The sequence below is a fragment of the Mustelus asterias genome, chromosome 1 (assembly GCF_964213995.1).
Source record: "Mustelus asterias chromosome 1, sMusAst1.hap1.1, whole genome shotgun sequence".
NCBI lineage: Eukaryota > Metazoa > Chordata > Chondrichthyes > Carcharhiniformes > Triakidae > Mustelus > Mustelus asterias.
The window spans coordinates 198,244,510-198,259,430 of record NC_135801.1 but is presented as its reverse complement, the minus strand read 5'-3'; the positions used below and the strand labels follow the sequence as shown (position 1 = coordinate 198,259,430).

The following is a 14,921-nucleotide window of genomic DNA, read 5'->3' as shown; positions in this document are numbered from 1 at the left end:
GCCTGCATTTGGCCCATATCCCTCGATACAAATCTTACCCATGTAACTATCTAAATGCTTTTTAAAAGACAAAATTGTACCTGCCTCTACTACTACCTCTGGCAGCTTGATCCAGACACTCACCACCCCCTGTGAAAAAAGTGCCCTTCTGGACACTTTTGTATCTCTCCCCTCTCACCTTAAACCTCTGCCCTCTAGTTTTAGTCTCCCCTACCTTTCGGAAAAGATATTGATTATCTAGCTGATCTGTGCCACTCATTATTGTATAGGCCTGAATAAGATCACCCCTCAGCCTCCTACGCTCCAAAGGAAAAAGTCCCAGTCTATCCAGCTTCTCCTTAAAACTCAAACCATCAAGTCCTGGTCGCATCCTAGTAAATCTTTTCTGCACTCTTTCTAGTTTAATAATATCCTTTCTATAATGGGGTGACCAGAACTGTGCACAGTATTCCAAGCGTGGCCTTACCAATGTCTTGTACAACTTCAACAAGACGTCCCAATTCCAGTATTCAATGTTCTGACCAATGAAACCAAGCATGTTGAATGCCTTCTTCACCATTCTGTCCACCTGCGACTCCAATTTCAAGGAGCTATGAACATGTACCCCTAGATTTCTTTGCTCTGTACATAAGAACATAAGAACTAGGAGCAGGAGTAGGCCATCTGGCCCCTCGAGCCTGCTCCGCCATTCAATAAGATCATGGCTGATCTTTTTGTGGATTCAGCTCCACTTACCCGCCCGCTCACCAGAACCCTTAATTCCATGGACCCTGCTGCTTAGAAGACTCTACGCTATTTTTGTTTTCGGTAATAAACACAGTATTTATTTTCCTTTCTTTTCTTACTTGGTCTTCGATCACTGCCACTTTAAACTTGGGATCAGAGGTGAGCTGGCAAGGTGGATACAGAACTGGCTCGGTCATAGAAGGCAGAGGATAGCAGCGGAAGGGTGCGTTTCTGAATGGAGGGCTGTGACAAGTGGTGTTCCTCAGGGATCAGTGCTGGGACCTTTGCTGTTTGTAATATATATAAATGATTTGGAGGAGAATGTAACTGGATTGATTAGTAAGTTTGTGGATAACATTAAATTTGGTGGATTTGCGGATAGTGATGAGGAACATCAGAGGATACAGCAGGATATAGATCAGTTGGAGGCTTGGGCGGAGAGATGGCAGATGGAGTTTAATCAGGTTAAATGTGAGGTAATGCATTTTGGAAGGTCTAATACAGAGAGGAAATATACAGTAAATGGCAGAACCCTTAAGAGTATTGATAGGCAAAGGGACCTGGGTGTACAGGTACACAGGTCACTGAAAGTGGCAATGCAGGTGGAGAAGGTAGTCAAGAAGGCATACAGCATGCTTGCCTTCATTGGCTGGGGCATTGAGTTTAAAAATTGGCAAAGCATGTTGACGCTTTATAGAACCTTAGCGAGGCTGCACTTGGAATATAGTGTTCAATTCTGGTTGCCATGCTACCAGAAAGATGTGGAGGCTTTGGAGAGGGTACAGAAAAGATTTACCAGGATTTTACCTGGTATGGAGGGCATTAGCTTTGAGGAGAGGTTGGAGAAACTCTGTTTGTTCTCACTGGAATGACGGAGGTTGAGAGGAAACCTGATAGAAGTCTACAAGATTATGAGGGTCATGGACAGAGTGGATAGTCAGAAGCTTTTTCCCAGGGTGGAAGAGTCAATTACTAGGGGGCATTGGTTTAAGGTGCGAGGGACAAGGTTTAAAGGAGATGTACGAGGCAGGTTTTTTACACAGAGAGTAGTGAGTGCCTGGAACTCGCTACCATGGGAGGTAGTGGAAGCAGAGATGATAGTGAGTTTTAAAGGGCGTCTTGACAAATACATGAATAGGATGGGAATAGAGGGATATGGTCCCCGGAAGGGTAGGGGTTTTAGTTCAGTCGGGCAGCATGGTCGGTGCAGGCTTGGAGGGCCGAAGGGCCTGTTCCTGTGCTGTAATTTTCTTTGTTCTTTGTATACATTGGGTTAAAATTAACACACAGATTTATTGTAAGAGATGTTCTCTGCACAGAACAGAAAATAAAACTAAGACAGAAGCCAGTTGAACACCCCAATGACCTTCTGATCAAGTCATATGACCTGCTCTTTAAGCAATCATGCAACTATTTAAATATATGACAACATGACATTCCAGCAAGTGTAACAAAGCTATTGAGAGAACCGTCTATGAAGAAAGATTGAACAAACTTGGATTGTTTTCACTGAAGTGTCAGAGGATGAGGGGGGATCTGATAGAGGTTTACAAGATTGTGACATGCTTGGATAGAGTCATAGAGTTGTAGAGGTTTACAGCATGGAAACAGGCCCTTCGGCCCAACTTGTCCATGCCGCCCCTTATTTTAAACCCGTAAGCTAGTCCCAATTGCCCGCGTTTGGCCCATATCCCTCTAAACCTACCTTACCCATGTAAACGTCGAAACGCTTTTTAAAAGACAAAATTGTACCCGCCTCTACTACTACCTCTGGCAGCTTGTTCCAGACACTCACCACCCTCTGTGAAAAAATTGCCCCTCTGGACCCTTTTGTCTCTCCTCTCACCTTAAACCTATGCCCTCTAGTTTTAGACTCCCCTTCCTTTGGGAAAAGATATTGACTATCTAGCTGATTTGTGCCCCTCATTATTTTATAGACCTCTATAAGATCACCCTTCAGCCTCCTACGCTCCAGAGAAAAAAGTCCCAGTCTATCCAGCCTCTCCTTATAACTCAAACCATCAAGTCCCGGTAACATCCTAGTAAATCTTTTCTGCACTCTTTCTAGTTTAATAATATCCTTTCTATAATAGTGTGACCAGAACTGTACACAGTATTCCAAGTGTGGCCTGACCAGTGTCTTGTACAACTTCAACAAGATGTATTCAATTTTCTGACCAATGGAACCAAGCATGCCGAATGCCTTCTTCACCACTCTGTCCACCTGTGACCCCACTTTCAATGAACTATGAACCTGTACCCTTAGATCTCTTTATTCTATAACTCTCCCCAATGCCCTACCATTAACTGAGTAAGTCCTGCCCTGGTTCGACCTACCAAAATGCATCACCTTGCATTTATCTTAATTAAACTCCATCTGCCACACATTGGCCCACTGGCCCAATTGATCAAGATCCCTTTGCAAGCCTAAAGAAAAACCATACTCCTCCCAGCTCAATAGGGGAGGTTCCTTATTCTTAAACTGTGTTTTGTTGTTCTAGTTTCTCTTCACCATCTGTGCTGTCCAGTCTCCTCAATAAATTCAGAACAGATCTAGCAGCTCAGAGCTCGGCATCCAGGAGGCACTTTGGACATCAGCAGCAGCAGAATGGCATTCAACCACAATATGTAATCTCATGGCCCAGCATATTCCCCACTGTACCACAGCAAGGCATAGCAATCAACACTGGCTAAGTGAAGATATTATTAAAGATGCAGGGTACTTCGGAAAATTCAACACAATCAGGGAAACTCATCCTGGTTTCGTGAAAGGCAAATCATGTTTAAACAATTTAACAAATTACTACGATAGGATCAATAATACTCCAGATACAAGACTGTGCATCATTAATCATTATACACAGTAAATAAAGTCGATTAAGAGGACGTCTTGCTGTTTGGTTTATTCGACATTCTGGACCTTAGAAGTATGCAACTTCAGAAGATACTTTGAAAGTATTACATCTGCTGTGGATCAAGGGGAACCAGGCGATATACTGTGCTTACATTTCCAGATGGCATTTGAAAAGGTGCTACATAAAAAGTTATTGTGGAAAAATCATACAATCATACAGTGCAGAGAGGCTTTTCAGGCCAGAGTCTGCACCGACATGTGTCAACCTCTCCAATGTTAAGACCCAAGCCAGAAACTCCAAGATGTTTTGTGAAGTTAGCTGAGACCCTAAATTATACATTTGATTTTGTCAGGGATGAGTATAAGGTTTTTCACTCCAGGTATGATGCTATTGACCCACTAGGAAGCTTTTATCAAAACAAACTTTATTTAAGAACACAGTGAGAATATGACAAAAAAATTATGAATCAAAATACTCAAATATAGAAACATGGAAAATAGATACAGGAGTTATCCGTTCAGCTCTTCGAGCCTGCACCACCATTCAATAGGATCCTGGTTGATCGTGCACTTTCAGTCGCCCACTCCTGCTTTCTCTCCATATCAAAGGCCTTATTGAAGTCTATGTAGACAACATCCACTGCCCTACCCTCATCAATCATCTTCTTCACTTCCTCAAAAAACTCGATAAAGTTAGTGAGGCACAACCTCGCCTTCATAAAACCATGTGCCTCTCGATAATACGTCCACTTATTTCCAAGTGGGAATAAATGCTCGAAGAATCCTGTCCAATAATTTCCCGACCACTGACTTAAGACTCACCAGTCTGTAATTACCTGGATTATCCTTGCTACCTTCTTAAACAAAGGAACAACATTGGCTATTCTCCAATCCTCTGGGACCTCCCCTGTAGCAAGTGAGGATACAAAGATTTCTCTCAATTTCCTCCCTTGCCTCTCTCTGTATTCTGGGGTATATCCCATCAGGCTCTGGGGACTTGTCGACTTTAATGTTTCTCAAGAACCCCAATACCTCCTCCTTTTGATCTCAACATGACTCAAACTATCGACACACCCTTTCCCAGACTCATCATCCAACAAGTCCTTCTCTTTGGTGAATACTGATGCAAAGTACTCATTTAATACCTCGCCCATTTCCTCTGGCTCCACACATAGATTCCTTCCCCTGTCCTTGAGTGGGCCAACCGTCTCCCTGGCCACCCTCTTGCTCTTTATATGTGTAAAAAGCCTTGGGATTTCCCTTAATCCTGCTGGCCAATAGCTTTTCATGACCATTTTTAGCCCTCCTTACTCCTTGCTTACGTTTCTTTCTACTTTCCTTGTATTCCACACTTGCTTCGTGTGTTCCCAGCCTCCTAGCTTTGATAAATACTTCCTTTTGCTCTTTGACTAGGCTCACAATATCTCTCGTTATCCAAGGTTCCCGAAACTTGTCATACTTATCCTTCATCCTTACAGGAATGTGCCAGTCCTGAATCCTTATCAACTTACATTTGAATGCCTCCCACATGCCAGATGTTGATTTACCCTCAAACAATCTACATTCTTCAGTTCCTGCCTAATATTGTTGTAATTAGCCTTCCCCCAGTTTAGCACCTTAACTTGAGGACTACACTTATCTTTATCCATGATACCTTAAAGCTTACTGAATTGTGGTCACTGTTCCCAAACTGCTCCCCTACTGAAACATCGACCACCTGGCCGGGCTCATCCCCCATACCAGGTCCAGTATGGCCCCTTCCCTAGTTGGACTATCTACAAACTGTAGATAGTCCAACTAGATAGTCCAACCCTCCTGGATGCTCCTTACAAGCTCTGCCCCATCCACACCCCTGGATGGAGTGAGTCCCAGTCAATATAGGGGAAGTTAAAATCTCCCACCCCAACAACCCTGTTACTTTTACACCTTGCCAAAATCTGCCTACATATCTGTTCCTCTATCTCCCATTGGCTGTTGGGAGGCCTATAGTAAACCCCCAATATTGTGACTACACCCTTCCTATTCTGTATCCTCATTTACATTCCCTTTGTCCCATTTCACACCCCCGCACCCCTCCCCCAATAGATAAATCTCTGCTGATTCTCTTTGCTCTCAGACCTGACGAAGGGTCATCCAGACTCAAAACATTGGCTCTATTCTCTCCCCACAGATGATGTGAGGCTGAGATTTTCCAGCATTATCTGTTTTTGCTTCTGACTCCTACCTGTTCTCTGAGCGCACACTGATGCCTGAGACCACATCTGAGGCGAGGATCAGGGGCACCACTGTGTGACCCAGTGTCTTGGGGGTTGATGCTGGGGGAGTTGGTCCTAGGGTCTGGTGAGTGATGAGGATGCCGGGCTGTCTGTCAGTGTGGACTGACATGACACCCACAGCTGGGACTGCTGGAGAGACCGGAAGGGACAGGAGGAGAGGAACTCATGCTGGTGATTCTCCCTTCAGCGCTAGGGATATTTTTGGAGGAGGGGTTGGAGTATCACAGCAGCTAGGGATGTGGCATGGGTGTGGGAACTGGGGGTCGCAGACTCAGTGAGCTGAAGGGCCTCTCTCGCGCAGAACACTCTGCAGCTCTCCGCGTACAGTTGGAGTCTGGGAATGCCTGTGGGAGGTGAATCAGATTAGTCACAGCTGTGGGGTGCAATATATTTCTTTGATTATTTACAGTGCACACGACCCTAACCCTGACTACAGTGCAGTCCTTGACCAGGGACCTCCTGTTGACGTGACAACGCTGAATCTTCCGTGGCTTATTGCTACGACTAGATGACCCGCCCCAGGATATATATCAGTGGTGGAGGCGATCATCTGTGTTCCACAGGCCCGTGATGTCCTTGATGGGCATTCCCTGGAGGGCTCCAGCTCACATTCGGGTGTCACAGATGTAGCTGTGCCACCCTTTTCCGCCCACTGCCCATGGGGCAGCACGGTGGCACAGTGGTTAGCACTGCTGCTTCACAGCACCAGGGACCCGGGTTCGATTCCCGGCTTGGGTCACTGTCTGTGTGGAGTTTGCACGTTCTTCCCGTGTCTGCGTGGGTTTCCTCCGGGTGCTCTGGTTTCCTCCCACATTCTGAAAGACGTGCTGGTTAGGTGCATTGGCCCAAACAGGCACCGGACTGTGGCGACTCGGGGAATTTCACAGTAACTTCATTGCAGTGTTAATGTCAGCCTTACTTTGTGACTAATAAATAAACTTTAACAGTGTCAGGAAGGGAGGAATTCGGAAGGGCTGGCAACAGCCGGGGTCTCCTGGGTGAAGGCCAGGGGCTCCTCATCTTCCTTTTCCCTCAGGCTGCTTGTTAGCCCCTGGGACACTCCATGTTACGGCAGCTGGAGGTAGTTCCAGAAGCCTCTGCGCCAACTGACTGCCAGTTCTGGAAGCCCAACTGCATCTTCACCTTGGTGTGCAAGCCCCGAGACTGGGCCAAGCTCTGGATCCTCTCAGCAAGTGCCCTCTGAGGCTGGGCCAATCTCTTGATGCAAGTACCAACAAAGAACAAAGAAAATTACAGCACAGGAACAGGCCCTTCAGCCCTCCATGCTGCCCGACTGAATTAAAACCCTCTACCCTTCCGGGGACCATATCCCTCTATTCCCATCCTATTCATGTATTTGTCAAGACGCTGCTTAAAAGTCACTATCGGATCCACTTCCACTCCCTCCCCCAGCAGCAAGTTCCAGGCACTCACCCCCTCTGTGTAAAAACCTCACCTCGTACATCTCCTTTAAATCTTCCCCCTTGCACCTTAAACCTATGCCCCCTAGTAATTGACTCTTCCACCCTTGGAAAAAGCTTCTGACTATCCACTCTGTCCATGCCCCTCATAATCTTGTAGACTTCTATCAAGTTGCCCCTCAAGTACCCTCTGCGACTGGTCCAAGCTCTGCAAACACTCAGCGATGGCTTGCTGTGACTGAGCCATGCTCTTGAATCCCGCAGCCATGACCCACTGTGTCTCAAGCATGCTCCTGGGGCCCTCAGCCATGGTCTTGAGTGACTTGGCCACGACTTAGTCCTCGCAACCAACGTAGACCATTTCCTGCCCCATGCTTTCCACTGGAGAGACCACCCTTGCAGTGTTGGCCTGGGTACCACACTGTGCTGGAACTACCTTCCGCACCTGAAGGCTTTGGGACTTCTCCAAATAACCTCGCAGTTGCTGGAATGTTGCTGACATTCTCTCTTGCAATCCCTGCTCTGCTCCTGCATCTCCAGCAGCTTTGGGAGAATGGATCCCAGCAGCTCGGCAACTGGCTGTTTCCTGATTGGTAGGTGCTTTCCTCCAAGGTTAAACTCCATGCTCTTCTCTGAAGTGTCAATGGGGGTTGCAGCTCGAGCAACTGGGGTGGTGACAATTCCTGATGGCCTGGCCTCATCAGGATAATTTCCTGTAACAGAGGACACATGATTCAGTGCAAGGCAGGGACAGGTATCCGGGCAACTTACTTGAGATAGCTCATTTGTGGCTCCTCAGTTCCGTGGCACACGCCGACCTGGTTGTTAGTTACAGCTCTGCCCCCAAAAACCACAGTGCTCACTCCTCGAATGGGGTGAGGAGATGCAGGATAGGGACCCCCATCTCCGGTCTTCTCCCACTTCTGGCAATTATGGGCCATGTTTTCCTCTGTGTCAGTTCGTGGGCACTGACAGTCATTGTCACAGCTTCCCAGGCTGCATTGTCAGCCCAACCCTTAGGCCACCGACCATCTTGAGGATAGATGAAGGCCCTCCTCTCCTCAACAGTGTCCATGAAGCCTGCAGCTGCTCTACGTGGTGCCATCTTCCTGGTGTGACTGACTGTGTCCATCATTAGCGCTTAAATACAACCCGCCGCTTAACGAAGCACAGCTGCAGCTACTTTGGGCGAGTCACGCGCCTGGGACCTCCAGGTGTGATTCACATGGAGGCTCTTTCATTGCACTAAGTGCCGGAAGAATGTGCTGCTGGGTGCTCCGAAAAGAGCAGCCTGGAGGACACCTATTTTCTCATCGTTGTGACACTTTGAATTGTTTGTGGGAAAATTCCACCCAGAAGTGTGGAACTCAGACATATATAATGTACATTCTTTCAGAACTGAATCTTACATAATCTTGAAGTTGGTTGTGAATATCTTGGTCCGTTGCATCTTTAATAAACTTCCAGTTATTATTAATACAACATAGACTGGACTGCAGTATTTTTTGTATATGAAAACAGAAATATATTCTTAACAATTGAGAATAAGCTCAGGCTTGATCGCAAATCTCTCATTTTCGAAAAGGATACTGAACCTCGGGCTAATATCTGAAGAATGGAGACTCAGGAGAGGTACGGGACTGACCCTGACAGCTGGGCAGCTATATATATATATATATATGTGTGCCCCAGTCCAGCTATATAGAACCAGAAGGATGGGGATGAAATGAAAAATCAAAATATATGTACTCAAAATATAGACACAATTATTGCATTTAAAAATGAATGGACTTCATCTGATTTCAATTTGCAAGAGATTCCTCACGTGTTTAGTGTCTTTCTCTGTCACCAGAGTCCCATTTGAATCATAGTACGATACCTGTAACCCTCTTGGAAAAATCAAACTGTGGAAAAAACAGAATGGACCAAGTGTCAACAGAATTAGAATGAACGGCAGAGTCTCAGCACCGTCTGTTCATGGACAATACACCCTGCCTGACCCTGAGAGTGTCAATACACCCTGTCTGACCCTGAGAGTGTCAATACACCCTGTCTGACCCTGAGAGTGTCAGTGCACCCTGTCTGACCCTGAGAGTGTCAGTGCACCCTGTCTGACCCTGAGAGTGTCAGTGCACCCTGCCTGACCCTGAGAGTGTCAATACACCCTGTCTGACCCTGAGAGTGTCAGTGCACCCTGTCTGACCCTGAGAGTGTCAGTGCACCCTGTCTGACCCTGAGAGTGTCAATACACCCTGTCTGACCCTGAGAGTGTCAATGCACCCTGTCTGACCCTGAGAGTGTCAATGCACCCTGTCTGACCCTGAGAGTGTCAATACACCCTGTCTGACCCTGAGAGTGTCAATGCACCCTGTCTGACCCTGAGAGTGTCAATACACCCTGTCTGACCCTGAGAGTGTCAGTGCACCCTGTCTGACCCTGAGAGTGTCAGTGCACCCTGTCTGACCCTGAGAGTGTCAGTGCACCCTGTCTGACCCTGAGAATGTCAATACACCCTGTCTGACCCTGAGAGTGTCAGTGCACCCTGCCTGACCCTGAGAGTGTCAGTGCACCCTGTCTGACCCTGAGAGTGTCAGTGCACCCTGTCTGACCCTGAGAGTGTCAGTGCACCCTGCCTGACCCTGAGAGTGTCAAACCAATCATTTTACTTGAAACAAACTTGAATCTTCTGATGCAGCGCAAGCTTCTACCTTACGATTAATGATCTTGCTTAGAAAGAAAAGTTCGCTTGTTGATCGGAATTTTCCCAATTTTTGCTCTCGGTTGCTGCATTTGGGAAGAAATCAGGCTTTTTTCATCTTACACCTAATCTTCTCTCATGGAGCAATGATATGTCGAAGATCAGGGTTCTCTCTCCAAACACAGCACTTTTATCATGCAGAGTTCAACAAATTCAGCAGGGGTTTGGGAATCGATTGAAAAGGAAAAACTGGGCAATGAGAGAATTGGAAGAGACAGAGAATGGAATTTGGTTAGAAGTACGAGGTTGGGGCTGTCATTGAGACATGGAACAGGATTGGGGTGCAGGCATGCTAAAGATTTGTATTCTATCAGTGTTGGCCAATTAACTGCTGAAAACCCGGAAGGGTTGGCCAAACTGTGGATAAGTGTGGAATCTATCCACTGGGGCACCACGGTTGGCATGGAACCACATAACAAGCAATGCTGGCACCATATAGAAAAGTTAACCTTTATGTTAGAACATAAGAACTAGGAGCAGGAGTCGGCCATCTGGCCCCTCGAACCTGCTCCACCATTCAATAAGATCATGGCTGATCTTTTCGTAGACTCAGCTCCACTTACCCGCTCGCTCACCATAACCCTTTATTCCTTTACTGTTCAAAAATCTATCTATCTTTTGTAAGGAATAATCATTAAGACAACATATATTGGAAGGAATAATTATTAGGAGAAGTAGGAGATAATAATTAACATAGAAGAGATAATCACTACTTGAGAAGCTCTCATATATCACATATCTTATTAAGCATACACATGGATACTCACATAAATGAACACAGAAGCTGAAAGTAATTTCTTAAATAAACGTGAGAAAGTCAGACAACGGGAAAAAAGACTTGGCATAGCAGGATGCCCTACAATGGTTGAACAAGCAACAACCTTGGCTGATTAGACAATAAACTTCAGATAAGAAGGCAGGATGTAACCACAGTGATATCATAGCACATTCATTAGTGAAAAAACAGAAAGAAGGCAGATAACGTAGGTCTAGTAAATCATGGTGGCTAACGAAAAGTGGCCTTGGGGTCTGCAACAAAAAAACCTTGACTGTAAGATAAGAATGATGAAATATGAAGCTAAATGTGGATAAAAAGGACTGTCAGAGCACTGGTTTTTTGGATTCATCTGGAAATCCCGGCTTTATTGAAATGTATTAGCTAATAAAGCCTTGCTGCCTGGAAGATCAAGACTCAGACTCTCTATTTTGATTGATGAACTCTTCTTGCCGTCCACGGGGAACCACGGCACTTTCCCTTAAAAACATTCAATGAGGTAGCCTCAGTTGCTTCACTGGGAAGGGAATTCCACAGATCCACAAACCTTTGTGTGAAGAAGTTCCTCCTCAATTCAGTCCTAAATCTGCTCCCCCTTATTTTGAGGCTATGCCCCCAGTTCTAGTTTCAACTGCCAGTGGAAACAACCTCCCTGCTTCTATCTTCTCTATTCCCTTGATAATTTTATATGTTTCTAAAAGATCCCCTCTCAATCTTCTAAATTGCAATGAGTATAATTCCAGTCTACTCAGTCTCTCTTCATAAGCCTAATGTCTCAACTCCGGAATCAATCTAGTGAATCTCCTCTGCACTCCCTCCAGTGCCAGTACATCCTTTATCAAATAAGGAGACCAAGGGCGTCATGGTGGCACTGCTACCTCACAGTGCCAGAGATCTGGGTTTGATTCCCTGCTTGGGTCAATGTCTGTGTGGAGTTTGCATGTTCTCCCCGTGTCTGCATGGGTTTCCTCCGGGGGGAGATCTGGTTTCCTCCCACACTCCAAAGATGTGCTGGTGAGATGGATTGGCCATGCTAAATTGCTCCTTGGTTAAGCTAACTTAGTTTCCCGCCTTTTGTCTATCTCCTTTTTTAAACAGTGGCGTCACATTTGCTGTTTTCCAATCTGCGGGAACCACCCCAGAGTCCAGCGAATTTTGGTAAATTACCACAAGCTTATTTGCTATTTCCCCCGCTATCTCTTTTCTTACACTGGGATGCATTCCATCAGGGCCAGGAGACCTTTAGCCCCATTAGCAATCGGGGATAACCTTCTTCACTATCCACTATGCCACCAATCTTGGTATGTTCTGCAAACTTATTAACTATGCCTCCTATATTCTCATCCAAATCATTAATATAAATGACAAATAACAGTATTGGAAGGTATTTTGAGAGACAGGATCTAGATTTTCAAACTGGAGGCCTGTGACCAGCGGTGTGCCTCAGGGATCAGTGCTGGGTCCACTGTTATTTGTCATTTATATTAGTGATTTGGATGAGAACATAGGAGGCATGGTTAGTAAGTTTGCAGATGACACCAAGATTGGTGGCATAGTGGACAGTGAAGAAAGTTATCTCCGATTGCAACGGGATCTTGATCAATTGGGCCAGTGGGCTGACAAATGGCAGATGAAGTTTAATTTAGATAAATGCGAGGTGATGCATTTTGGTAGATTGAACGAGGGCAGGACTTACTCAGTTAATGGTAAGGCATTGGGGAGAGTTACAGAACAAAGAGATCTAGGGGTACATGTTCATAGCTCCTTGAAAGCGGAGTCACAGGTGGACAGAGTGGTGAAGAAGGCATTCGGCATGCTTGGTTTCATTGGTCGGAACATTGAATACAGGATTTGGAATGTCTTGTTGAAGTTGTGCAAGACATTGGTAAGGCCACACTTGGACTACTGTGTGCAATTCTAGTCACCCGATTATGGAAAGGATATTACTAAACTAGAATGAGTGCAGAAAAGATTTACTAGGATGCTACCGGGACTTGATGGTTTGGGTTATAAGGAGAGGCTGAATAGACTGGGACTTTTTCCTTTGGAGCGTAGGAGACTGAGGGGTGACCTTATAGAGGTCTATAAAATAATGAGGGGCACAGATCAGCGAGATAGTCAATATCTTTTCCCAAAGGTAGGGGAGTCTAAAACTAGAGGGCATAGATTTAAGGTGAGAGGGGAGACATACAAAAGTGTCCAGAGGGACAATGTTTTTACACAGAGGATGGTGAGTGTCTGGAACGAGCTGCCAGAGGTAGTAGTAGAGGCGGGTACAATTTTGTCTTTTAAAATCCTACATTTTAAAATCCTACAGTGAAAGACATAATCAGAGCAAATAAAACGTTGGCCAAACTAAAAATGCAGGAGTGCGTTCTGAGGTTCCTGTTTTTGGGTGATCTCTGGACACCTGAAACTCAGTTTATAGTGACACATCCTGTGCCAATTTATGTGATGGGTTCCCAAGCACGGGAGGTTTCATTATATTTCTTTTGAGGGGGGAAATGGAGAATGTTGCCCCCTTGTGTGGGGAAACAAAGAAAATCAGGAGAGTGGTGAAAAGCACATTCACTACCGAGACTAAACCTTGTAGAGGCAGTGGATATGGCCGCCTTCATATCCCAGATATTAACAGAAATTTGGGGGTTAGATGATTCGGGTAAAATACCCATTGAAGGTCACATTGACATCCCTGTGGGAAAATGTGCACTGTACAAAAAGTATAAATGAGAAAAGGTTGAGGATTGGCATAGCCAGCTTAAGGCAAATACTGGACATCAAAAGGACATATTTTACACAAAGAACAAAGAACAAAGAACAATACAGCACAGGAACAGGCCCTTCGGCCCTCCAAGCCCGCGCCGCTCCCCGGTCCAGGATTGAATCCTGAATCCAGGATCCCCGCCCAATTTTCCAGCCTATCTACATACCAATATCCTATCCACCGAGCTGTCCCCCACAGCTATGATGCTTTGTTCATTACAACCTATTAACTCACCCCCACCCCCCCATTCCAGACCATGTGATCTCCAGGGAGAGGCGAAAACCCAGAGTGAAAAACCCCAGGGCCAATATGGGGAAAAAAAAATCTGGGAAATTCCTCTCCGACCCCCTGAGGCGATCGAAACGAGTCCAGGAGATCACAATGGCCCTGATCGGAAAATGCTTCCCAACCCTAGTCATTTCCACTTCCACGAAAAACAAGGAACAATTAGCCCGTGCCGCTCCCTGGTCCAAACTAGACCACTCTTTTGTATCCCTCCATTCCCACTCCGTTCATATAGCTGTCTAGATAAGTCTTAAACGTTCCCAGTGTGTCCGCCTCCACCACCTTGCCCGGCAACACATTCCAGGCCCCCACGACCCTCTGTGAGAAATATGTCCTTCTGATATCTGTGTTAAACCTCCCCCCCTTCACCTTGAACCTATGACCCCTCGTGAACGTCACCACCGACCCGGGGAAAAGCTTCCCACCGTTCACCCTATCTATGCCTTTCATAATTTTATACACCTCTATTAAGTCTCCCCTCATCCTCCGTCTTTCCAAGGAGAACAACCCCAGTTTCCCCAATCTCTCCTCATAACCAAGCCCCTCCATACCAGGCAACATCCTGGTAAACCTCCTCTGTACTCTCTCCAAAGCCTCCACGTCCTTCTGGTAGTGTGGCGACCAGAACTGGACGCAGTATTCCAAATGCGGCCGAACCAACGTTCTATACATCTGCAACATCAGACCCCAACTTTTATACTCTATGCCCCGTCCTATAAAGGCAAGCATGCCATATGCCTTCTTCACCACCTTCTCCACCTGTGACGTCACCTTCAAAGATCTGTGGACTTGCACACCCAGGTCCCTCTGCGTCTCTACACCCTTTATGGTTCTTCCATTTATCATGTAGCTCCTCCCTACATTATTCCCACCAAAATGCATCACTTCACATTTATCAGGATTGAACTCCATCTGCCATTTCCTTGCCCAAATTTCCAGCCTATCTATATCCTTCTGTAGACTCTGACAATGTTCCTCACTATCTGCAAGTCCTGCCAGTTTTGTGTCGTCCGCAAACTTACTGATCACCCCAGTTACTCCTTCTTCCAGATCATTTATATA

General features: G+C 45.9%; 1 protein-coding gene across 1 annotated transcript in view; it reads right to left on the bottom strand.

Moving 5' to 3' along the window:
- LOC144480742 (disintegrin and metalloproteinase domain-containing protein 12-like) overlaps window positions 1-14,921 on the bottom strand; it is a 249,491-nt gene that overhangs the window by 201,955 nt on the left and 32,615 nt on the right. The window contains exon 4 of the mRNA XM_078200356.1: window positions 9,103-9,181. Within this exon, the coding sequence (XP_078056482.1) occupies window positions 9,103-9,181 (79 nt within the window). The remainder of the gene's footprint in view (window positions 1-9,102; window positions 9,182-14,921) is intronic.